This window comes from Heliangelus exortis, chromosome 1, assembly GCF_036169615.1.
Source record: "Heliangelus exortis chromosome 1, bHelExo1.hap1, whole genome shotgun sequence".
Classification (NCBI taxonomy): domain Eukaryota; kingdom Metazoa; phylum Chordata; class Aves; order Apodiformes; family Trochilidae; genus Heliangelus; species Heliangelus exortis.
This window is the reverse complement of record NC_092422.1, coordinates 139,385,429-139,409,443: the sequence shown is the minus strand read 5'-3', so window position 1 is coordinate 139,409,443 and position 24,015 is coordinate 139,385,429. Positions and strand designations below refer to the sequence as shown.

At 45.2% G+C, this 24,015-nt stretch overlaps 1 protein-coding gene across 5 annotated transcripts; it reads right to left on the bottom strand.

Moving 5' to 3' along the window:
• Positions 1–626: 626 nt before the first annotated feature.
• LOC139788007 (cystine/glutamate transporter-like) lies at positions 627–21,461 on the bottom strand. Of its 5 annotated transcripts, none has more exons than XR_011722755.1 (14): positions 19,404–21,461; positions 18,702–18,750; positions 16,449–16,703; positions 13,531–13,657; positions 12,658–12,773; positions 11,861–11,986; positions 9,255–9,354; positions 9,120–9,164; positions 8,852–8,975; positions 8,429–8,532; positions 6,561–6,657; positions 5,625–5,712; positions 2,941–3,115; positions 627–2,090 (listed from the first exon to the last, which is right to left on the bottom strand). XR_011722755.1 is itself a non-coding variant. In XM_071727485.1 (14 exons), exons 3-14 carry the CDS (start codon positions 16,639–16,641, stop codon positions 2,026–2,028), a joined length of 1,422 nt encoding a protein of 473 aa, XP_071583586.1. In that variant the 5' UTR covers positions 16,642–16,703; positions 18,702–18,750; positions 19,404–21,461; the 3' UTR covers positions 627–2,025. The 5 variants fall into 5 exon arrangements, 4 of the variants coding, with proteins under 4 accessions (XP_071583586.1, XP_071583596.1, XP_071583615.1 ...); XM_071727485.1 differs by having other exon boundaries at positions 5,625–5,774; XM_071727495.1 differs by having other exon boundaries at positions 5,625–5,774; positions 20,500–20,521.
• Between the last annotated feature and the right edge of the window lie 2,554 nt (positions 21,462–24,015).

The window sequence follows — 24,015 nt, the reverse complement described above, 5'->3', positions numbered from 1 at the left end:
GACTAAATAAATGACATTTCACCCTTTCTGTGTGCTTCTCTTCAGACAATCAGCAGCTCTGCTGTAATTTCAGGCCCCTGCAAGGTCTGATGCATGAGTATTGATGCTAGAGCCTGGGCACACTGTGCTCACAGGGGTCCTGCAGCACCTCATGCATCTACCTCAAGATGGGAAAAATGCCCCCAAAATGCTACCCTAAGGGGGTGTACTCAGGATGTGTTGGGGTGATGGGACTCACCTGGTCTGCAAGGTCTTCTGCAGGTTGGTTCCCCAGCCACCAACTCTGAGCCCCAGACATGAGGTGCTGTGAGAAGGTGTGCCAGGGAATCCAGATTCAGGGAAGCCCAGCATAAGGGGGGGACCAACCAATGCCTGGGAGCCTGGAAACATTTCCAGATCTCACAAAACCATGCTATCATTTCAAGCTGTTACCTTCTCCTGTAGGTTGTGATGCTTTTCCCAGTAAGACTGGATTTCCTGTTGGACAGTGTCCAGCAGCTTGTAAAATAAACTGTTGGAGGATAGGAGGGGGGGAAACAAGCCCTGCAACCTCGCTGCTACTATCCCAGCTTAATTTAGCACAGGAATGGAAAGAAGTCAGAACAGGAATAATAATTCTCAACTGATCTGGAAAAAAAAAAACCCCACAACTTATTTATTTCCAAATCTTAATGGTGAATTTTACAAGTTTTGCTAGATTACATTTGGTTTATACATGGTACTTTGGTTTGACTCTAAGAACATAAATGCTTGATACAGAAGATTAAAAATGCTCCATGTTCTGCTGTTCCTCTCTCAGTGGTCATTAGAGGAGTCTCAGCATACTACTTTCCATCTTTTAGGAGAAGACTAACAAATAAGTGATTTAAAATAGTTAACTGCTGTTTTATCTTGACATAATATTTCTACAGTAATAATGTAATCCAGAGCAACTCGACAATAGAAACCTTCTCTATGTCAAAAGTTCAAGTGAGCATTTAAATATCAATTCAGCAAATCATTTGAGCACAGATTTAAAGTTAGAGCTCTGATATGAAGTCTTCTTGCACCACCAAAAGATGAACTTATTCAGGAATCTACCCAAGTCTTGTAAGTGGTCTTGTCTAACTAAAGAAGAAATTGTATTTTCAACTTCAGTGGTAAAGAGAGGGTTTCAGGAGTTGAGGGAGTGATCAGGACCTATTTTTGTTGATTTGTCCTATTCTTGTTGATATTTAGCCAATTTTTAAAATGTGTTTGCACATTTTGAAATGCCATCTCAGAAAAATAAAATTGAAAAATGAAATGTTATTTCAAAGCAAAATAAACTTACTCTGCTTATACAATAATGAAAGCTAAATATTCTGACCTCACTTTGTTAATATTTGAATTTCAGAGGGTTTTCAAATATCTTCTCTTAAACCTGAATCTGCACTTTCTGGTGGATCAAGTGTTATCCCCATCCCTTCTCCTTTCTATCATCTGCCTTATTTCTAATTTGCTCTCCCCACCCATTTTCCTTCCTAATATTTGTCCACAGCATGGCTATTTCAACACTGCAGTTTGAAACCTGTATTTGGCTTCCATGTATTGGACTCTTAAGTTCTGCAGCATTCTCTCTTCCTCTATTTGCCAAGTTAAGAAATTAAAAAAACCAGACACACAGTGTTTTACCGAGGTCTGGCCTAGGCTGCAAAATTAACATCTTGGTTTTGAATGCACTCTGCAGGAGAAATAAGCTCATTTCAGATGATTAGGTTGTTCGGATAAAAAAGAAAAAAGGATAAAAAAAATAAAGGATAAAATAAAGATAAAGGATAAAATAAAGGATAAAAAAGAAAAGGGCAGAAACAAATGTGACATGCTCATCCCAATCCTGATGAGTGAGCTTAGGAACATTCAGCTCCAAGTTTTGGCTCAGGTTCACTCTCATGTGCAGTGATTAAATGAATAGGAGCATGGCCTGCTTTTGGTAGGATCAAAGCTATCAGAAACAGAGTAAGCAGATTTTATCTTTATCTTTGCCTATGAGTTCTGATGGTTTTCTCAGTAAGTCTTGATTTCTTGTGGGACTACTTCCAGCAGTATTTGTAGTTTGTGTGTAAGGTAATCTGAAAAGGGCAAAAAAAAGGAAGAAAGTTTAGTCTGGAGGAAATCTTGAGATACAACTGAAAATGAGAGCATCAGCACTAGTGGCTGGAGCACTTTATCTTAGCAGAGCACTGGATCTGTTTTCTTTCTTATTGTATGTTCTCTCTCCTATTCAGTGGTTATGATACACCTCAGCCCAACATCAAAAGAAAACATGATTCATACCTAAAATTATAAATTAACTGAAAACCAAACTCTTGTTTATGACTAAATCATTGTGCCACCAGGGCTACACCCATGCTAGATACTGTGAGGATTGGAAGTGTATTTCATTTACACACCCACTTTTGTGCTCAAAACCACCCTGGCCTCTTCACTGAAGAGCCAGCCTTCAGACATGATTGTCTGTCAGTCTCTCCATCCTAACTTTTGATCTTGTTGCTCTCAGTGCCAGCCAAATTGGACCGCGAGGTGGTGATCCTGCAGTTATAATTAAGTTTAATAGAAACCAGGGCTGGGGGGTGAAAGTGACCCTTGCTGTTCCCACTCTTGGTAAACATCAGCACTGTCTGTTTTCTTAAGCAAAGCATCAGACTGACTTATCAGTATGTTCATAAGCCAGGCAGATACACCCTGTGCCTGGCTGCCAGCCACCCACAGCACAGCCTGCCCCTCATCCCTGTGAGCAGCAGCTGTGGAGGCTGCGTCTTGGGAAAGCCACTGAAGGGGTGGCAGGGGTCACAATACAGGTTTCATGAGGCCTGTTGGTTGTGGAGCAATTTGCATTAGAGATGAGCACTGGGAACAAACCAACATCCCCACCCCGGGCGTGTTTAGGTCCACAGGACTGAAACTCAAACATATACTTACAAAACGGGCTACGGCAACGACTTAACATTTGCCTATGGATTATGAGGTAGTAGACTGGAAAACCACTTAAAACCACAGTGCATCCGATGCTAATGTTCACAGGGTCTGAGTAGAAAGACATTGCCACTGTGAAGAGGCAGATGATGGTAAAAGAGACAGGAACGAAGAGAGGAACCTGGGGGAAAGAGCACAGTAGACTCTTGGGTAAAATTGGTGGCTGTAGCAAATCAGCCTCCACACACTGTACTCACTTCTTCATCGTAAAAAAAGATGAGAAAAGTCATATAGCTGTCCTGCACACTGTTTCTGTGCAACCAGTTGCAAACAAGTAGCTTACCTAGAGCAAAAGTTGACTTGTACCACCTTGGGAGCACAAAGAATCATAGAATGTTAGTGGTTGGAAGGGACCTCTAGAGATCATCTAGTCCACCCTCCCTGCCACAGCAGGATCACCTAGGGCAGGCCACAGAGCAATGCATCCAGGTGCGTTTTGAAAGTCTCCAGAGAAGGAAATTCCACAACCTCTCTGGGCAGCCTGTTCCAGTGCTCTATCACCCTCACAGTAAAGAAGTTTCTGCTCATGTTGAGGTGGAACCTCCTGTGTTCCAGCCTAAACTCATTAATCCTTGTCCTTCCACTGGGCACCAGACATTGCACCCTGCGACGTGCATGCCTCCTATACGCATGTGCATCAGAATATAAACCTTTCTTGCAACTGAAAGCCAACCAGGGGGAGAAGTCACCTGCACCCCACTGCTCTCTGAATGTTCTACTCCTGTGCATGTGCACGCCCACATAGCTCCTTGCCACCTGTGGCAACTGCAGGTAGAAAAACTGAAGCCGAGAGTAGAAGCAGCACTTTGAATCAAACTGTGACTCATTTTGACCTGCCTCCAGCTTGCCTGAGACTTATAGTGTACAAAACAGGATAAACTGGACTTTCTATCTCCACACTACATGCATCAAGAGCATGAGTTTCAACAACACCCTGATGAAAGACCAAAGAGGCAATCAGCACTTCAGCCTTACCCTGTAGGGTGATCCAATTAATTCAAGGAAGACTTCAAAAATAATAAAACTGTGAAACTTGCCCTCAGTTTTCAGATCCAACTTCAGCCACGTTACTCGTGGCCATGGCTGACAGAATGAAAGAGCAGCTGGTCTCACCTAGGGTGACAATCTCTTTTCCAGTAACAGAGATACTATTTTGGATGCTGACCATGCCAAGCTGGAAGAGATCAGCTGCTCTAGTGATGGCAGCCATCCAGCCACCAAACTTAGGTGCTCTTGCTATTTTTCCTCCCACAGCATCCTCTGCCAACCTCTCCTACATCCACTCACTCACGCTACACATATGCTTAAGAGGTGTGTGAGAGGACTTCTTCCTCTTACCTAGGTTTTCTCTCAATTTTTAACTCAAAATGCTACAGGGGAGAAGAAGTACCAGCACAGTATGATTTGGTCTCGTTAAGCAGAAGACAACCCGTATCTGGCCACTAGAGCGCAGCATATGCCCACACCACCTGCACGCAGCCCTTTCCGCTCAGTACTTCGTGCTGCAAGTGATCATAAAATATAGGGACAGGAGGGGAAAAAAAACAAACAAATAAACACAAAGCAAACAAACAAACTGACCAAAATCCCAGCATTTCTCTCCCTCGCTTTGTCTGCCTTGTGAGCCGCTAAAAGCCTAAATCTCTGTCTAAAATAAAAGGAGGCAAAATCTCAGCAGCTGAAAACTTCACCAGTTCTGTCCACTACTTAACTTCCCCTCAGAAGCTTGGTTGAAAAGAAAAAGAGAAAGCGTATTTAAAATCTAATTCTGGGTGAGTACACCATTGCAGCCAGCCAACAAACTGGGAAGCTTCAAGCTCTGTGCTAAACACGCTGTCTCCAGCAAAGACAGAGAAGATAAATTAACTGCAAACCTTGCGTTATGCCTCGTGTGTCTTGGGGAGGAGCCCTGGGAGCCACGGGAAGTTTTTGTCCCCTGAGCATCTCGCTGATCAGCTGCCCGGTGCCTGTGGCCTCAGAGGTTTCCTCTCCTCCCCAGGAACTGGCTGGAGGCACCGTGCAGGCGTGACCAGAGACGGGAACAAACTGTGCGTGCCTCAAGCATCACCCCAGCCACTATCTCCTGCACGTTATCAGGCAGCGGGAAAGGTGCCCTAAGCATAAGAAAGCTGCTCCAGCACCAAGTCCAGCTTCTGCTGACTCTATCTAATATTATTGAGCCAACGGATTACACCCCTTAAAGTCAGGTTTGCTCCCAGAATCCCTCTGCCCACGCTCTTTTTTTTCCCCAAGCCTGACTGCCACTGTCCTGCAAGAATCTACCTACCACTGGAATGACATCCAGTCAAGGATCCTTCCTTGCAGCCCCTCAGAGATGAGTGCAGGAGCTGCCTTCTGCACGTCTCCCATGGGGTTCCCAGCCTGAAACTTTGCCCCGTGGAGCAGGCTGCAGCCTCACAGTCGCTACTGGTGACACCGTGCAGAACAGGCTTTATAGGATCTCCCACATCCTGTTGAGGCACATCAGCGACCTCCTGAGAGATAGGGATCAAGATCCCTCGGAGCCTAAAGGCAGCCACGGCCATGCAATGCCCTATTGATTAGCAAATCAGAGCGAAGAGATGGGAAGCCTGTGGATTCCCGGCTGTCAGATGCATCCCGTGCATTACCTTGAATGGGCTCTGCAGCTCCGGGTGCCGGTGGCGATGGACAATGAGCCCGAGGGTGGCTAATCCTATGAAGAGCCATCGGGAAAAGCTGAAGAAGTTCATTAGATGGTAGATATCTCCGATACACACCATGGCAGTAACCAAAGGGAACTGAGCATTGTGAAGATGAAACACAGTCATTAAAGCCTTCCTACGGTCCTCGGACTAGAAAGAATAATATGGATCTTCTCCCCCAGCCCCTCCTGCAACCACAGGCTGCTGCTTCACACCCCCAGCATTTCAGAGAGCTTTAAAACACAGCGTCACAGACTGAAGGCAAGAGGTCTAAACACACTGGTGTGGTGCTATACAGAAAAGAGGGGTGTTTTCAAGATCAATAGCATGTTTGATGCTTTATGTCCTAGGCAGGGCAATTAAAACATGCATGATCCTAAAGCCTGTGCTGCTAGTATGGAGGCAACTTACAAAGATGCCTTACAAACTTACAGAGTTGTCAGTAGGTCAGCCAAGTTGCAAGAGGCACTGAAGCACAGTTAAGATAAAGCTGCACCATGGTCATAAAAACAAAATAAAATGAACAAAAACTGGCACCATCTCTGCACAAGCTCATTCGCTCCACCACACCTGGGAATTTCAAAATTAACCAAAGCCTGGCAGAGGTGTTTTCATACCAAGCAGCAATTGTGGTAGATGATAAGGACAGGACTTTTACAAAAAAATGATCAAGGCAAGGATTTTGAGGGATTTGGTTTGGATACAAGTACTGGCACAAAGGGACTTAATACTTTGAAGCTGTTTCCAGCATTCCACCTTCTTTATTTTTTGGAGGCTGAGTTAGTGTCTCAACACCTTTTACAACTCCTCAGTTTCTCCAGGCTTTGCAAAAAAAGCCAGGGCTGCAAGAATAGGGCATGTCACACAGCCACATCTCCTTACCATTAACATGACAGCAGGAAGGGGTGTATGCTTTCGAATGTGGATCATGGAGAAGAGTGGAGGCCACTGTCCTTCCCTGGAAGCCACAAACAGAGTCCTAGGAAAAGACAGGGAGGCCTATCCATTAGGATCCCACATCCAGACTAGAAAAGAGATCACTTGCTGGACTGACTTGAGGCCACAAGCCATCCCCCCCAGCACAGATCTGCTATTCAAAGCCACAGGTATGGCTTTTAGCCAGTTTGGGGGCATTTGGAGTCAAAACCCACTACTGAATTCCCATATCTCTCCCAAGGCTAGTTAGTTCAAGGCAGTGCAGAGCCCACCAGTAGGATCACTGGCCACTAACAAGTCCAAAGTGACCATGAGTGAGTTCAGTAAGCAAGAAAGTTTCTTGCCACCAGAGAAGGAATTACTCTTTCCAGTAGGAAGTGGAGTGGTCACAAACTTCAGTTCTTCGTAAAAGTGTGGTGAGTATATGAAAAGGGATTGTCAGTCTTGTCAGCCTATATTTATATACACACATATATATACACACGTGTGTGTGTGTATATGTAGAGAAAATTGTCATTTCCTCATATAATAGGGGATTTTCAGTCCTCTGGCCAGTTGTTGGGCAATATAATTCAGTGCACAGCCAAGAGGGCAGCTACACACAACACCAGCTATAAAATGACAGCAGAGAGCTCCTTGCCTTCATCCCTCCTTTGACTCATGAAAGGGCAATTAGGGAGAAGGCATTGCATCCAATTTCATAGATTTAATATCCACAAATAAACCACGCCAGAACATCAGCTGGGCTGGAGCAGGGCCCAAAGCAGCTAGGGCATGAGTGTAAAATTGGTTTTATTGCTGTCTCTGTGGTTTTGCTGGGGTGTGGCTGGCCAGCAGCCAGGGAGGCCCCGTCCATGTTTATGTGGCTTTTCTGCAGTGATTATGCTGATGGTGCCAGGGTGGGGGAGAGAAAGGCGACAGGGACAGGCAGAACCTCTGTGGTCTGCAGGGACTTCTCATCCTCAAAGAAAACCACTACCTAGAGAACCTAACGGGGAAGATTCTCTGCCCCTCTATTTAGTGCAGGACTTCAGGGTAGTGGATCAGACAACCCATTAGCTTTCACACTATGAAACATCCCTTCCATATCAACTGAGTTTTCCTTCTGCAATTAAAGCTGTGGAACAGAACCGGCTCCAGAGAGTTCGCTCAGCTCCTCGGGACCAGCCCAATGTGCTTCTCCATGAGCTCTGCCCCCATTTCAAGGCTCCCATAAGGACATGCAGCACAGCAGTCAGTGAAGCTGGCAAGATAATTTTTCCACGGAAAAAAGCTTTTCTTATTGCTACAACACGATTTGTTGAAAGCCTGGCTATTGCTTTAGGTATAGCCCGTCCCCAGTAAAATTTCACTGACCTCAAAGCAATGTCCTCGAGGGAGAGTTTGCCTTTGGCCAGAGATCCTCCCAACAGAGGGGCCCTGTGCCCTGCAGCAGAGCAGCTGGGTGAACCCAGCAATAGAAGAGATTCAGTCTCACTGAGGAGCTGCCAACATCAACAAAGCCTCTGGTTCAGCAGAAACATTGACATTTCACTTTAAAGTGGGGATTTAAACTGAAGTGTGGGGGAAGAAGATAAAAATCTTTGTTTGTGACCAACCCTAGGTATCAAAGTCTCGACCTGTCCAGAAATAGAATGGGTAGACTCTTAGCCAACAGGGATCATCTTCTATTCCACATCTTGGAAGTCAAAAACCTTATGTTTCCCACAGGAGTGGCCAAAATGCCATTGTGTGGGCAGGCAGCTGCATAGGTCACTGGTGCTTCCCTCCAGTTCAGAAAACCAGAAGAGTAATACATTTTTTAGGGACATGACCTTGAAAATGTGAAGATTCCTCCATTCATGGTTCCAAAGCAGGACAGCCCAACAAGGACAGGGACCACGGAGATCAGGCTCTTAAAGGCTCGCTGCACAAAGCTCTGGAGGAAGAGCAAGTGTGGCTTTAGGAACAGCTGGTAATCTCTAGACAATATCAGATTCAAAAGAAAGAAAACTTCCTCCGTCAAAGGAGTAAAATCTAACTCATAAAACTTGCCTTTTTTTTACTGTCACCTGCAGGTTATTTGTCATTATCTTTTAGGCAAGACTGGAGGAATTTGCTGCTGCCCAATAATGCAGAGAAATGACAAATCGATGAAGCATTTTATAGGAAAATCATTTCTGAAACACTTGCCATGCCCACTCCTTCAGCAAAAGCTGACCACACTGCAAAAGATTAGCAGCAGGAGAGCAACTCACCACAGCCACAGCAGGAGAAGCCAGAACATCTTGCTTTCCCAGGACCGTGTAATAGGCAACATTGGTGAGCATGTACCCCACAATTACCGTGATCACGGACACGATGACAGCCAAGGGAATATTTCTACAAGAAAAGGGACACACAGAATGAGCTCTCATCCTTTGTTCTACACATTATTACAGCAGGTTGCAGCTGGCTTAAGCTGGGTGAACCCACAAACTCGTGTCCTTGGGCTGGTACCCCAATCTGACTTCTCCCCATCCTTACCTTTCAGGTCTGACCAACTCCTCACGCACAAAACTGGTCTGAAACCTGCACAGTGGGAAAGAGACAGGGAGAGAGTTTGAGCCATGTCCAGGACACCAGTCTGCTCTCCATGGGGGTCCCTCCCATCACACCTACCAGCCTGAATATGCGAACATGCCTGCATAAAAAGCCAAGGGCAGCTTATCCAAAACCAGTGACTGTCTGTCAAAAGCATCATGGAAGTTTTCGGTGTGGCCTGAAGAAGAGATAAACAACAGACACAGAGGAGGGAGACATCAGAGATCTTCCCACAGGATAGTACCCCTGGCATCTCTTCCCCAGACCTGGGAAGAGTCTTTGTGACTTCTTCAGAGTCAGATGTTCACATTGGCTTCATTGCTTTAATTTGCAGTGCTTTGCTGGTGGGTTTACTCCACAAACAGTGACAGAACATTTCAGCCCCACATCCAGCTACAGGAGATGTTTCAGGAAGGGCAACAGCAGGTTCTGCTTCAGACAGAGCCTGCTATGGGAATGGGAGATCATGGAGATGAGAGGACCCAAGTTGTCCTGGTTTTTTTTTTACTTCAGGCCCAAAATTAATTCACCAGGTTGACCCTTCTCTTCTTCCCCCAGACCTCTGAGCAGCTGGATGCACACTCCTCTTTGATGTGGTGCAGTCAGCCAGGCAGCTAATTCAGCTCTTGCTGTGCTCCCTCCTGATCCCACTGCTGGAGCACTGACCCCAGCCCCATGCTGGCTGGAGCATGGGAACCAGGGCAGAGGAAGGAGCAGGAGCAGGGAAAAGGGACAGCCAAGCCCGGGCCCCTGCTCCAGGCACCCTCCTGCCCACTGTCCCTGCCACCCTCCCCCCCCTGCTTGCCCACAGGGGGGTGAGGGGGCACTGAGGGCAAAGCAAATAAAATTTAAAAAGAAATAAAAATAGAGGTGGCTCAGATAGAGATGCCATTTTACTAGCTCCTCCAATTTTCTGAAAAGTTCTCTGCTTGAAATAACAACCAAAAAAACCAAATCAAACAAGAAAAAAAATTTTCAAAATTGAAAAAAAATGAAACTCAGGATTTTAGATATGAAACATATTTTGTCAAACTCCCCCCCAAAAAAAGCTAAGTAGAAATACCAAATGGCATCTCATTCAAAGGAATGCTGATAAAAAACAGAGTCAAAAGGAGCTATATTTCCAGTATTTTAGAATGCAGGTGGCCCAAGGTTTGGTTCCACATTCAGTTCTCCAAATTAAAGTCTCTTTAAACGTAAAAGGTGCAGAGCTCGCCTGCTTCGGCTGTGCCAGGAAAGGGGTGAAATGACATGGAGCATGTGAAGAAAATCAGGCTACTCCTATGAAGGTGCCTCTGCAAGGAACTCTGTGATGAGATTTGTGTATTTGGGTTTGAAACATTGACCCAGCAAGTCTCTAAACCAAACCTGAGCCAAAGAGAAGGCAGAGGAAAGGGAAAGAGGGAAAAAAAGAATAATGAAAAAACCACACCACCAAGTCAAAAAGAAAACAGATTTGAAGAAAACTAAATGAAAATATGGAAAATATGGGAAGTGGGCCTGTCAGAGCAGTCTTTTTATGTTCTAAAATGATTGCTGCTAAGTGATGGTGCATAAAAAGGATTTATTGTCTGTGGTACATTAATGAGTGATTTACAGTCCCCCATGAGTCACATTAAATACAACCTGTCATATTGGGGTCTCTTGGTAAATTCTCCCTCCAGATGTCACCGGCACTTATCCTCCTCACAGGAGAACGATGCCAGGGCTCCAGATTGTCCTTTGAAGGCATTCCTAATGATAATGGCTCAGGATTTCTAGCTGCAGGGCAGTCCTTCAGTTCAGAAGTGCTGCCAGCCCGAGGGGATCTTTGCATGTTCAAAGGAGCCAGCTCCAGACATCAGAAAGAAACATGACCGTGGAGCCTCCTGCCTGTGTTGTTTTCTCTGCAGAGGAAGGTAATAGTGTGTGAAGAGGGAGCAGGCTTCATCCCTCGAGTGGGAATGCCTTGGGCTTTTCTATAAACTGAGGCTTGGATCAAAGCCAACACTCTTCTATCATTCCCAGAAGATCCTACGGGTGGGGTTCCCGGCCCCCCCCCTCCACAACTCTGGATGCGAGTGTGCAATCCTGCACGAGTGGGTTCTAAGTTTAAGAAGTTACTGCACATCTTAATTGGGAGGTTAAAAAACCAAACAAAAAAACCAAACAAACAAAAAGCCACAAAAAAACGATCCAAAACAAAAACAACAACAAACCCCCCCTCACTACATTAGGTTAATCCACAGACAAGTTAGAGATGCAGTTACCGGGGCTGGTAACTCATTACACAGCTGTGACTGGCTTGGGTCACTGCAGCATGCTGTCACACATCCCTGATGCCCATCAAAATTATGTCGCTTTGGAAGGATTTCAAGCCACAGGGAAAACAGGCAAGTCTGACACCAAAGAGAGATGGTCTGCAGAGGAAGGTGTCCCTGGGTAGGCTCACACAGCCTCAGGCACTGAGACTCTGCTCAACTGGGGGGAAAGCACAGCTGAACCAGGTGTATCAGCCCAGAGCAAGGATGCAGCTTAGTGCCACCTACCCTGGTCTCAGCTCCCAGACAATTCGGATCCAGCACACAGGCAGGGAAAGCTCCTGCCAGCTAAAGAAGTACCAGGCTTGTCACTCAGGACCCATAAAAGCCATGCCAGGCGGGCTTGCTGAGCACCATCCCTCAGCCACCCAGCAGCAAACCTACCCTGGGCCAGCAGCATCATCCCTGGCACGATGATGAGTGCAAGAGCCAGGAGTTTGACGATGGAGAGAGCTGTCTGCAGCCGGGCACTCCAGGTGACGCTCCAGGAATTGAGGGTGAGGACCATGTCTGGAGAGGAGACCACACTGCTACAGCTGTACCCCACGCTATACACATGCAGGAAAAAAAAAATACAGCAGCGCTCCCTGCTTTAGGAATGCTGGGGAGAAGGCTGTGTCTTTACAGAGAGGATGCTTGGGGTGAGAGGTGTCAAAAAACATGTCAGGTGTGGCTCAGTGGCATTCGAAGGAGGAGCTGAGTTATGCTCCTGAGAGGGACCAGGAGCATGGTTGCTGTAGGGTGATCCGTGCCTGCCTGTGGGGAAGGGGGGAGTTTGCAGGGACATCTCAGCATCCCCTTCACAGCAGTCCCTGTGCCAGCACCTACCAGCCTGGAGCAGGCAGGAGAGCTTGACACTGGGTGCCTCAGGAGAGGAGTCAAGACCTCGAGCTTTATACCCTCTCAAGCCAGGTGGTATTTGCACAGCTATGCATGAAGAGCTTCCACTCCCATTCCTGGCACAATCCCCCTGATCTAGGGCTCAAAATGAGCAACAGGGAGGCCCAATCCCCTTCTGAGGAAATGGCCTTGAACCAAAGCCTTGGGTCAGAAAGCTTTGAGTAGTCAAGGGACTAAGATGGGGCCCTGATCCCACAGTTATCTGAGATCACCCTGTGAGTGCCACTGGTCTGGAGCAGAGAGGCTCTGAAATGGGGATTTCTGTAGAAGTCAGTACTTACAGTACCCCAGGAGAGACACGAGCTTCACAGCAGGGACAGGGGCTGCACAGGGGGTAAAGAATGGCTCCAGCATGTAGCGTCCAAATGCCAAGGAAACCACAGCACTGTTGGCAGGCCTGGGGGAGAGGACCGAGCAGAAACTGTGGTCTGAGGACAGCCAAAAAATGCCATGATGTAAAACTACACAAAACGGGAGGGGGGGGGATTTTCCCCACCCAGCTTAATCCTGCTCTCCCATGCAGATGGTGAAATCCTATAGAGTCTTTCTCATAGGTTTTTCTCAGTAAACGGGTTAAAAAACACATGCTGCTAAAAGATTAATTCCCAGCTGGAAAACAAAAATTGAGATTAATCATCCTGAGCAATGCACTGTGTTTCATATGTCCTGCTTCATCTCAGCTTACATGAAGGTCACAGGTTATTGAGAGATGAGGACTTCCTTTTTAAAGTTAAAAAAGAAGTCATTTGTGATTTTCTGAAGTGTTATTTAACTCAGGGCTCAGCCAGAAAGTTGTCTCCACAGGAATATCAAATGAAGTTTTGCAATGAAAAGAGATATGAAATAAATCTGTCTTCTACTGTCAGTCTCTGAAAAATACCATGGCTCTTGGAAGATCCCAGCTGCCAGAGGAGAAGAGAGATACTCTTCAGTACAGATCACACTGTACACAGAGTACAGATCACATTGAACATGTGTAACTATTTACTCATCATATCTTCTTCCTTTAATCACTGAAAATCTTTAAAAGTTTTTCAGATTGTTTCTACTCTTTTCTGGTCTTTTCTTGTCTAGATTGTTACCTGGCACTGTAACTTTTGGGTTTTTAAATTGTCAAAGCATCCAGCAAAAGGCAAACAAACAAAATCTCTTACCTGATAGCAAAAAACTCCGCCCACAGAAATAAGAAACTTGGCAAAGGCCCTAGTGTCTCCAAAATGTAGATATAATGTCCTCCAGACTTGGTGATTCTTGTTCCAAGCTCTGCATAACACAAGGCACCTGGAAGAGTTTGGGTAGAAATCCACTGAGTAAATCATCACTTGGATTTTCTCTTTTCTGTGTGACTTTGCAGGGATCAAAGCAATCTGTTTGTTTAAAACAAGTAGTGATTTAGAGGAAGAAAAGAGGTTTAGCAGAAACCCTGGTTTTTTGTGCTAGAGTGTTTTGAAGTAAGTTTTGAAGCAAGTTTTGAAGAAATGGACTTTTCTGTCAGAAGGAAAGAAATTCTCAATTTTCTGGTAAATGGTACAACGTTTCCATGGAACTGGTGCAGGAAGGCTTGTGATAAAAATGTTGCACTAAGACACAAGAGGTCTCCTTTGCAAAACTTCCTGGATGTTTGTGTTCCCACTTCTCCTCCCAGTTAGACCAGCGAGATGGTTCTTACATGGCAATCACAGCAGCTCAGCTGACAGACCATGGCTGACCTGATAATTTCAACCACATTTTCAATCACAAACCACATTCCTGTGTCCTTTTCTTGCATCTTCACATAAATCCTTTCCTTCATTTGAAGGCATCAAGCCTGGTAGGACACCTCCTCTAGAGGTCATCCCTCTGAGAGGGAGGACCTGCTGTGGGGGGACAACACAGTCCCGATGGGGCAGTGCAAGGGAAGCATCCACCTGGGAGGCTTGTTTGGTTTTTTCTCACGTGTTGAGGTACCAGTGCACTGCAGACCTGGGGTCTGCTTCCTCCTGCCCTCCCAAGCACCCCCATGCCTCCCTGCCCCTGTGCCAGGACACAACAAGAAACCCTGGGAGAGGCACGCTGGAGAAGACAGCTTAAAGCTTCCAGGCAAATGGACAGAAACCTTTAAGCCTGTGCCATAAATATCCCATCTGTGTTTTCTCTGTAGGGTAATTCACTGTGCCATTTGAATGTGTCCTAAGAACAAATCCTAAGCCCTGCCTACACTGGGTTCACTCACTAGGTCAAGACATCCTTTGCTCACCAAAAGAAATCATAAAACACTTCACTTCTTTGACCACAGCTCCCAGGTTGGAGCTGAGTGCTGCTGGGATGTGGCCCTGTGGGGTAAGACCATCTCTAGCTGTTCTATCCTCTTCTTTGCCCTGCTCAGATGTCTGTGGAGGGACAGCACAGAGGAACCCAATGGTGACTTAGCCAGGCATCCAAACCCTGTGGCTATTGTGCCATATTTAGGTCACACCAACAGCGAGGACATCAATTTTTCCCATCACTCTTGGCAAATTTGTGCAGAATCCCTGTTCAAAGTGTGGAATATAGGCAGACACCTCCCCTCACTTATCCCAGCGGGTCCCTTTACATGCTTCAAGCACGTGTTTTAGTGCTTTCCTGAGCTCATGCTATGGGACTTGTATAAATGCCACACTTGAAAGAAAAAAACATAAAGGAAAACTTTCTAATGTACTGCAGAAAAAGTGTCAGAGCAATGATCAGGGGAGGTCATCAAGCTGATAAAAGGGAAGAACAAACTAGAAAATTTGGCTACAAAATACAGTAACTAGATAAAGAGACTCCCATGGCCCTCCCAGCAGGCTGTCAAAGGATGCAATGGAGAGAGAGGTCTTTCCAAGTGCAGAGCTTTGTCTGTGTGATCAGCACATACATTATCATTTGATTCTCTGTTCAGTTAAAAGGAACACTGTGCTCACATTAGATTTTAAGATTTTCTTTAAACAAAAGTATATAATTCAGTAGCCACCCACACATGGGCTGCAATGTGAAATACTGGTATTCATATGCTAAGGGCAAGAACCACCTGTTTTTGCCTTATTATCAATTGAATGTCTCTATTTCTAAACTTGTGTACATGTCACAGCCCCAGAGTGGTGGATTTTTTTCCACATGGAGTATTTATCCTTCCTTCTTTTTTTTTTTTTTTCCTAAATTATGAGAAAAGAACTTAAAAGTGAACCAATTAAATAAACATCACATTTATCCCCAGAGCTGAGAGAAATCTTGCAGTTCACCTAACTGCACCTTTAAAGCATTTCCATGTTGGTGATTTTACACAGATGATGAGGAAAACTAAAAGCCATATACTTTATCCATCATCATTTAAGAGAGACATCATTTCAGAAGAACTAGGATGAAACCATCACCAAAAGGTCAACCCACTGTGAGAAAAGACTTGTATTTAATGTCAGAAACTGAGCCAGGGGTTAACACACAGACAGCAGGGCTGTACTAATCTGCCCCACCTCATGCACCAAGGCAGTATCAGATGCATCCAAACCATTTCTGATAGACAGACACCCACCCCAGCTGGTGGATATTCTGCAGCCCCCCAGGAAATCTGCTCTAGTGCTTCCCTATCCTCACCAACAGAAAGGGGATCCCTTATGGCATATTAAGACTGTCACTTCTTGCCCTTTTTGCAGTGTCTCTGAAAAACACTGCACAGCCCTCAGGCTCACAAGTGCCTTTTAGATGCCTGCAATCTCCCTTCCACCTTACAGAACAAGTTCCCTCATCTTCTCCCAGCTTTCCTAGCACAAATCATCATATCCCTGTCTGCAGACACTGTCACTCCTTTTATTCTGTGAATATGAAATCATGTGCGATTCCAGGACAAAGTGTTGGGATTTTCTTGATCACCCCAGGGGAATAATTTGAAATAAAGTCCCCGCACCCTGTTTTGCTCTCCCCTCCCCCATCCCTGCTTGATAAACCTTTCCTTCTCTTGCAGTAGGAGCAAGGAAATTTTAGTTTATGCTTCTCCCAACTTCTTCTACATCAAAACATGGTGGCTCCCCTCACTTCCCAGGTACTTCATCAAAGGCTGATGAAGCTCACCACTCACCAAACATTGAGAGGAGTCCACAGGCAAACCAGACAACCAGGGAGAAACCCACACTGCCAGAGTTTTTCAGTACACCTGTTGGGGAGATAAAGATGCCACTGCCAACCATGCTGCCGATCAGGAGTGAGAAAGCCCGCAGCAAAGTTATCTTCTTCCTCAGAAAGACAGCCTCTTCTTTCTTTTCTTTCTCCATGGCTTTATCCTAATCCCAGGGGACAGTCATGCATTCAGGAGCCAAGTGTCCTCAAGGCTCACCTGTAAGACAAGCAAAGAGTTAGGAAATAAGAGGTCTTTTTTCTGGATGAGATTTTTGTTGGGATCTGTTGCATCTGTTTTCAGCTGATGGATTCACCAAACAAGCCACAGGAGCACATGAGATGCTCAGTATTGTCTCTCACATCATTACAGTTCCTGAGAGGCACTTTATGTGTTTTCTGCCAAGGAGCACAGACCATTACAAGTCACATGCCACACTTCAGGATATGACTTCCAAATTCAGCTGTGATGCATAGAATGGGACTGGCCAGGTTAGGGTTAATTTAATGGAACCTGTTTTACGGGAACAATGTTACCAGAATGCTGGCAAAGAGCAGATTTCGAGATGCAAACCTAATAATCAAAATCTTGAAGATCTCTGAGGTTCTTTTTTTGGTGGTTTGTTTGCTTGTTTGTTGGTTTGATTGTTTGTTGTGGGGTATTTTTAGGAGCAATGAGCTCTCTTAGTTGGTGTGCATAGATGACTGAAAGTTTTTTTACTTCCTATCCATCCTTGCTGAACTAAAAAACTCTGATTTTCACACTAGGGCTTCAGTTTATCAGTGTTCCTTAATATACTGTCAGGACTTTCTGCTGTCAGTGTATTGAAGGGTCAGGAATAAGTACTGTTTGCAATTACAAAAGAGAGCATAATCATGAATGTCAGACAAGTAATTTCCTATATTAATATAAGAACTTTCTTGGCAATGGAAGCAGAAGTGACGCTTTTCCTAGAAAAGAGGGTACTTTAGACACTCCAGGAATCACAGGAGTTGATCTAGATCCAGTTCTCTCTCGCACTGCAGTAACCTCCTGCTTCACCCTCTTGCCTCTCCAGTCTCTCTCCCAGTCCCAGGCTGGCACCTTCACCAACAAACTCACCTTCTGCTTAGGTAGGTTAGCAGATTTTAATTTTTTAATTTTTGTTTGTAGTTTTCCTAACAGCAAGGCAGACTTTTTTACACTGCTAATTAGCCCTGGTAGAGCAGATAAGACAGGTCTCAAGTAGATAATTTGGCTTCTGTCTCTCCTCCTGCCACACATCTCCTCCAGTGCTCACACTCTTGGCTTTAGTGGTTTTTCATTATCTTAATGCAAGAAATTGCAGGAACAGTGAATATTTGCCTCAGCCCCATGGCTTTAAGCTGTTGCAAAGTTACACTGTACACAAGGATGTATTTTATGGGTTTCTTGAATTATTTAATAATTGCAATAGTGTGTCCAGGATTGGATAGCAGTCACCTACAGAAGCAGATCTAAGTAGTCAAAAATAATTTTCTCGATACTCCGTATTGTCACAGATATAAATGTTACCGTAACTTCGAGGGGAAAATTCTTGTTACCAGTAACTCAGTAAAAAGTCGGCATAACTGAGGGCTTCTTTCCCCTATCCCCAGCTATTTTCCCACCTGGAATCCAGCAGGAAGAAGTGGGGCTTATCACTTTCTCTGCAGGCATATGAATAGCACATGCAGCAAATCCTCCCTCCTGCCAGCAGCTTTAACTGGTTTCTCTGAGATCGAGCCAAGCCTGCACAAGGATCTCCTCATTCAAACCAGCCAAGTTGAGTTAATAAACCTCTAATGAGTCCCGGAGGACTTCTTAAGGCTCAGATGGGTCACATCAGCCTCATCTGGACCTGCGAAGCTGCTCCTCTGAGTCCCGAAACCACAGGGAGCTGCTGGAGACGGCAGCTCCAGAGGGGCAGGGAGAGGTCCCTGGGAGCTTCCCCAGCTCTCAGCTGCAGTTCCCTCTGATGCTGATTAATCAGCTCATGGAAATACCGGTATCATCTGGTACCGCCCTGCCAAAAGGAGAACCACAGAGCATTCGTCTGAGATGGTGAAACGCGGAGGGCTCACCGAATGGAAAGCAAACTGGAGAGAGATGTTTTGCACTGCTATGTCTAAAATGCTGCTGCGAGATAATTAAAAGGGCACTTATCTGTTTGGCTGGGCTTTGAACAGAGCAGGTGCATTTACAATCCATCAGACTCACATTTCTTGCCGAGATCCCGAAGTGGCAAAAGGCAGCTTCTCTTGGCGGGCTGTGAAATTACACAGAGAGGGGGGGAGGAACGAAAAAAGGAGAGATCAAGTCAAATTTACAGACCAGGTTAATGATCCAAAGCAAACAGCAAACTCCATGCTTCTGTCCACATGCCTTTTTTTTTTTTTTTTTTTTTTTTTTTTTAATACTACTGCCATGCATAATATTTGGAGATAAAACAGTCCAGTAAATTTCAGAAAGGTGAAATCTATCAAGATTTGTTCCATAAGCTGTTGAAGGAGGGGAGCAAAAAAAAGGAAAGAGTAACAGAAAGCTATTGAGCAGCTCTTCAAAGAGACACCTAGAGAGCCCACCACCTGGAGAGCCCATTTCTGTCTGCTCTGCTTCCCAGCTACATTCCAACACCAGGCACATTAAAATGCAGAGATGTTAATCCTTGTGGCAATGCTTAAGCATATTCACAATGTGCTTAGCACAAAGGAAACGAACAAAGCCTCTTTTTGTTCACCCTTTTGATTCAAGTCCTTCTCCTTCCAAAATTCAGTACCTCTGCATGAGCTCCTCAGCCAGCAGGACTGGAGAAAAACAAACCCATCTCACAACTTTTCACACCTGCTAGGTCTTTACTCCCTTGTTCTTTATCTTTACTGATTTCTTCTTTATTTATTTATTTTTAGCTGTTGATCTTACCTCGCAGGCACTGCAGCATGGATGGAGATGAAGGTGACAAGCGTAAAGGGAAAAACCATATTTGTTATTCCTAGTGGTGTCTAGAGGCCCCAGCTGAGAGCAGGACCCATCGTGATCAGCACACAGGCAGAGTGGATGCTATTCTGCTGAAAAGCTAGTGATACAAACAAGCAAGTTGGAAAAAAACAGAGGAGGGAGAAAAGATCATTCTCTGCTGGGGAGCTGAGACCTAGAGCAACTGGTGACCTTCCTCCTCCGATCATGCAGGAAGCGGGTGACATCCCTGGGAGACACATCATACCTCCAGAGTCCCAGTTCAGTGACTTACCCCCTCCCCCCCCCCCCCAAAAAAAAAAAAAAACCACAACACAACCCTCAGCTACTAGGGAGTACTCTTAACTATTCACAGCTGTATTTTCTTTGCCTGGGCCCCAATCAATACTATACAGCCAAGAACAGGTTAACCCCTTCCTTTTCATACCACAAAAGATGCAGGCATCAAACTGTTCTCTGCAGTCCTATTAGTTCTGGTTTTGTTTGGTTTGGGGTTTTTTTTTGGTTCCAGAAATGTCACTCCAACTCAATGTCCACCACAAGGCACAGGATCTAACTAACTAAAATCAGCAGTGAATGGGAGCTTTTTTATTCATGCATGAAAGTAGCATAAATAAGATTTAATGAGACTGGTGGTGGTCTGTTCTGGGAACACGATCAGAAAATCTGTTTAGGAGACCTGAGAGAGGCTTGTTTATAGGCCAAAATGAGTACAAGAAATAGGCTGAAAAGACAAGACATGCAGCTCAGCTTCCTTTCAGCTTTCCACAGATGTTTACCACCCTCAATAAGAAACTGGAAGGGACAGCAGTTAATAAATCAGACTCAGGTTTGCAGTCTGAGATGTAGTAATAAATCTAGGGTGATTGCCTTAGGTGTAAATGTAAAAATAATTTCCACTAGCTTCTTTTTCTACAGTTTCACAAATTTAGTCTTGTGAGTTGTCTGTCAAGAGGCTGCCATTTCCTAACATTTCTTTCTTAATGAAAATATTTTTTTAAGCCTTGACAGCAAAATGGTTCTTGGCTCAGGTCACACTTACCACTCTTATCATTTCGTTTAGGCATTTCCAGTTGTCCTTGGGACAAGAATGACTTTTACTCTAAAACAGACTGATGATGTGGTGAGTCTGAACCTCTTGATGAGGTGTTGATGACCTTTTAATTGAGAATCTAAAAGTACTGAATCCACACTTTGGCTCTTTGGCTAGAAATGGACTAAATTGAGTCTGGTTTTCCAGCAGTAGAATTCCTGTTGCTTTTAGTTCCTTCCCACTAGAAGCTAAATCCTACAACAAGTTTAAAATTCTTCATTACCACCAGTCTGCCAAAGAAGCCATTACAAATGGATGTTTTAATATTAATAGCACCGGTTCGTTTTCACAAGATGCACAGATCATTTGATGTCATTTCACTTTTCTAAGCATCCGAGTATAATTTTCCATCCAACTGCCATGAGAAACTCACGTGCATCCAAAACTGATTTTCCATGCATGCTGTGCAGAAACATTGACTCTTTCATGAGCATTTCTTCCTTTCATGTTGCCAGCAATATGGAAAACACAAATATGGAAGAGACGTACACTTGATCAAAGGAGGCTCCACTCTTCTTCTTTACTAGCACCAGCTATTAAAGATTATCAGAAAGGTGGATCAGCATTGCTGTGAAATTAACTGATTCCCCTTTCTTACAAGCAGAGGAAGGGAATACCCCAGGCACTTGTCTTCCTGCCCATCGTACCCAAAGGAGCAGCACCCAGAGGACCAGGCACTGGGGCACATAAATCCTAAGCAACTTAACAAGGAGGCTGTTTCACACAGTAAATCTTCCCGAGACCAGCATCTTGGCTCTATAACATCTCTTGTGGGGCACAGTGTAGGGAACTGTCCTTAGAGCTTTGTTCTTTTGCAGATGGCTCTCCAAGTAGCAAGCTGTTTTCTGTCTCCAGATCAGACCTCCTCCCTGGAACAAGACAATTTGTCCTATTTGAAACTGTTTTCTTAGCTGCGTAAGACAGAACACAAACAAAAATAAATCTAAACATTTCTAGCAGAAGAGACCCAACAGAGAAGTCTAATGCTGTAGCCAAGTACTGCCAAAATTTCCCCAAATGAGAATGCTTCTTAACCATTTCAAATTTAAAGTAATAATAATCCTGTAACAGAGCACCACCAGCCCTACTCCCACTGATTTGTCACACTGCATCCGTGCTGCTGTCAAAGGATCAAACTGCTATTGACATGGAGCTGGGCAGTGCCAATGCCCCACAGCCCTCACTCATGCAGGAGAAATTCCTCCATGGACCAGGTTTTGTCTTACCTCTTGCCCTGGCTGGTGGCTGTCAAGGATACTGCTTGGAGATTTATCAGGAGCAAGCTGAAGAGCTTCAAGCTGCTCCCTGGGGAACACGGGTCCCCATCAAGGTATAGCAGGTGCTAAGCTGCCACTCATCCCTGGGGCTGTCAGGCTGTTGTGGAGCTGCAACAGTGGGGGCTTTATTGAGGGATATATTCCCACCAGTGTCAGTCCAACAGCAGCAGCATCCAGAACCACCTGGTGTGTTTGCTTTTGAGCAGCAAAATAGTCCCCAAACCATCCCAGGAACATTCTGCAAGAACAAGGCACATTTCCTCAAAAGAAGGCAATGCCAAAATGGCCATGCTTATCACCAGCTTTCCACACAAAGAGGAAATTCTTCACTAATGCAAGCTATTTTAGCCTGCTATGAAGACAGCTCTCTCCAGGTGAAACCCTTTCTTAGTGCTGGAGAAACCCTCCTCCACTTCTGCTATTGTCAGATGTTGTCAGATAGTGGGCCCCATCTAATGGGGGTTCCTGACCTACCCCCTACTTTAACCATCTGGAACTGAATGTCAGAGCTGACAGTAGCAATAAAACTCTTTTTTCCATATTGCCTCATATATTTCTAGTTTCCCTCTTAATCCCACTGCAATGCTGCTGATTTATCACTCCAGGCCTCCAGCTCCCCTAGGGCTCCACCACAGTGCCTGCCTTTGTTGCCTCTATTCCTGTCTTCAGGGAATTCAAAAGAAAATGTAAACGTTAAAAAAAACAAACAAACACCCATTCACACCTGCATTAGACATTCACTCAGGTTGCTACCCACTGCCTATGACTATTTTATAGTCAACCCTCTGTGTTTTGTGGTAAATGTCCACTCCAGTACCTGACTGGCACAAAGCCCAAAACCTGCCTTGAAGGTACCTCAGGGTGGGGGCATTCTCTCCATCTGGCCTCTCCACTCAGCTGTAACTCATCTATTAAAATATAAGCCAAATATACAGGTGTGCTGGAGGGAACGTGTTTCCTAGTTAACCCTTTCTGGTTCTTATGCAGAATTTCTCAGATTAAGGGGATTTAGATTTTGGTATGCAGAATGCCAGATTAACCCCTCACCATTCCCCAGGCCTCTGATGGAGGGAAGCAGGAAAAGGGGGGTTTTCTCTGACCGCAAGTGCTACTTCATCTCCTGTGAGACATTACAGGAATGTAGGGCCAGAGATTCTGGTGGCATGCCCCAGGTAACAGGGAAAAGTATCTCATAAAGACACAGCTAATCCTCCTTCCAGAAGGAAAATGGGATTTACACTCTTCCCTGACTCTTCCCTTACAGGACTTCTTGAACTCCTCTGTGGGCATGGGCTGTGCTGGCAGCTGGCAGACAAGGGTCTTGGTGGGGCACAGGGGGGATAGGGAAGGGGAGGTTTAGTTAAGGGTAGCAATTACCAGCTTGGGTAGAGCTTTAAGGCCTGGTCTGAAAGGAATATCTCCAGCTGTGTTCGCAAATCCCTCAAAGGTCCCAGTTTGTGCCTGCATTGAAGGAGAACACATAGTTATATCTTGTGGTTTAGGTGAGGGAATGAATATCTGGCTCTGGGTTCCCCAAGCCCTCATGAGCTGCAATCCATTTTACCTGCAGCAAAACCTGAAGAGCAAAGACAACAGAAATAAGATCTGAAGGGCTATTAGGATCCTGATCACAAGGAGTCATCTTATATTCCATAACTGCATCCATGGAGCTTGCCACAGGCTGACATTTGGCACCATATCAGCACAGGGAGAAGTGTGCAACCCCTGCCAGCTTTCCCAGAGCCTGATAAATAGCACCAGAAACTAACTAAAAAACCCAACCTGCATGATTTTTCAGGTAACATAAGGGCCACCTCTCATTTTCACTCATACTTAGTGAGAATCAGATTCTAGGAACAAGTGTGTCAACAAAACCAGATCAACATATTCACTGGGAAGGTTAAGTCAACACAAGGGCACATTTATTAGATTTTAATGTAAGCAGTCATAGAAGTATCTGCTGGGAAAGACTTCTGGGTGCCTCTGGTGCTGCCTCCCAGAAGAAGCAGGACTGTCCCCAATATTAGCTGAGAACAAGCCATGGCTTTGCCTAGCCAAGTCTTAAAATCCTCAAGGTCAGAGAGCCCCTGACCTCTCCAGGTAACCTGTTCCAGTGCTGCAGCACCCTCCTGGCCAAAAGCTTCTCCCAGTGTCCAACCTGAACTTCCCAAGCCACCACTTCTGGCTG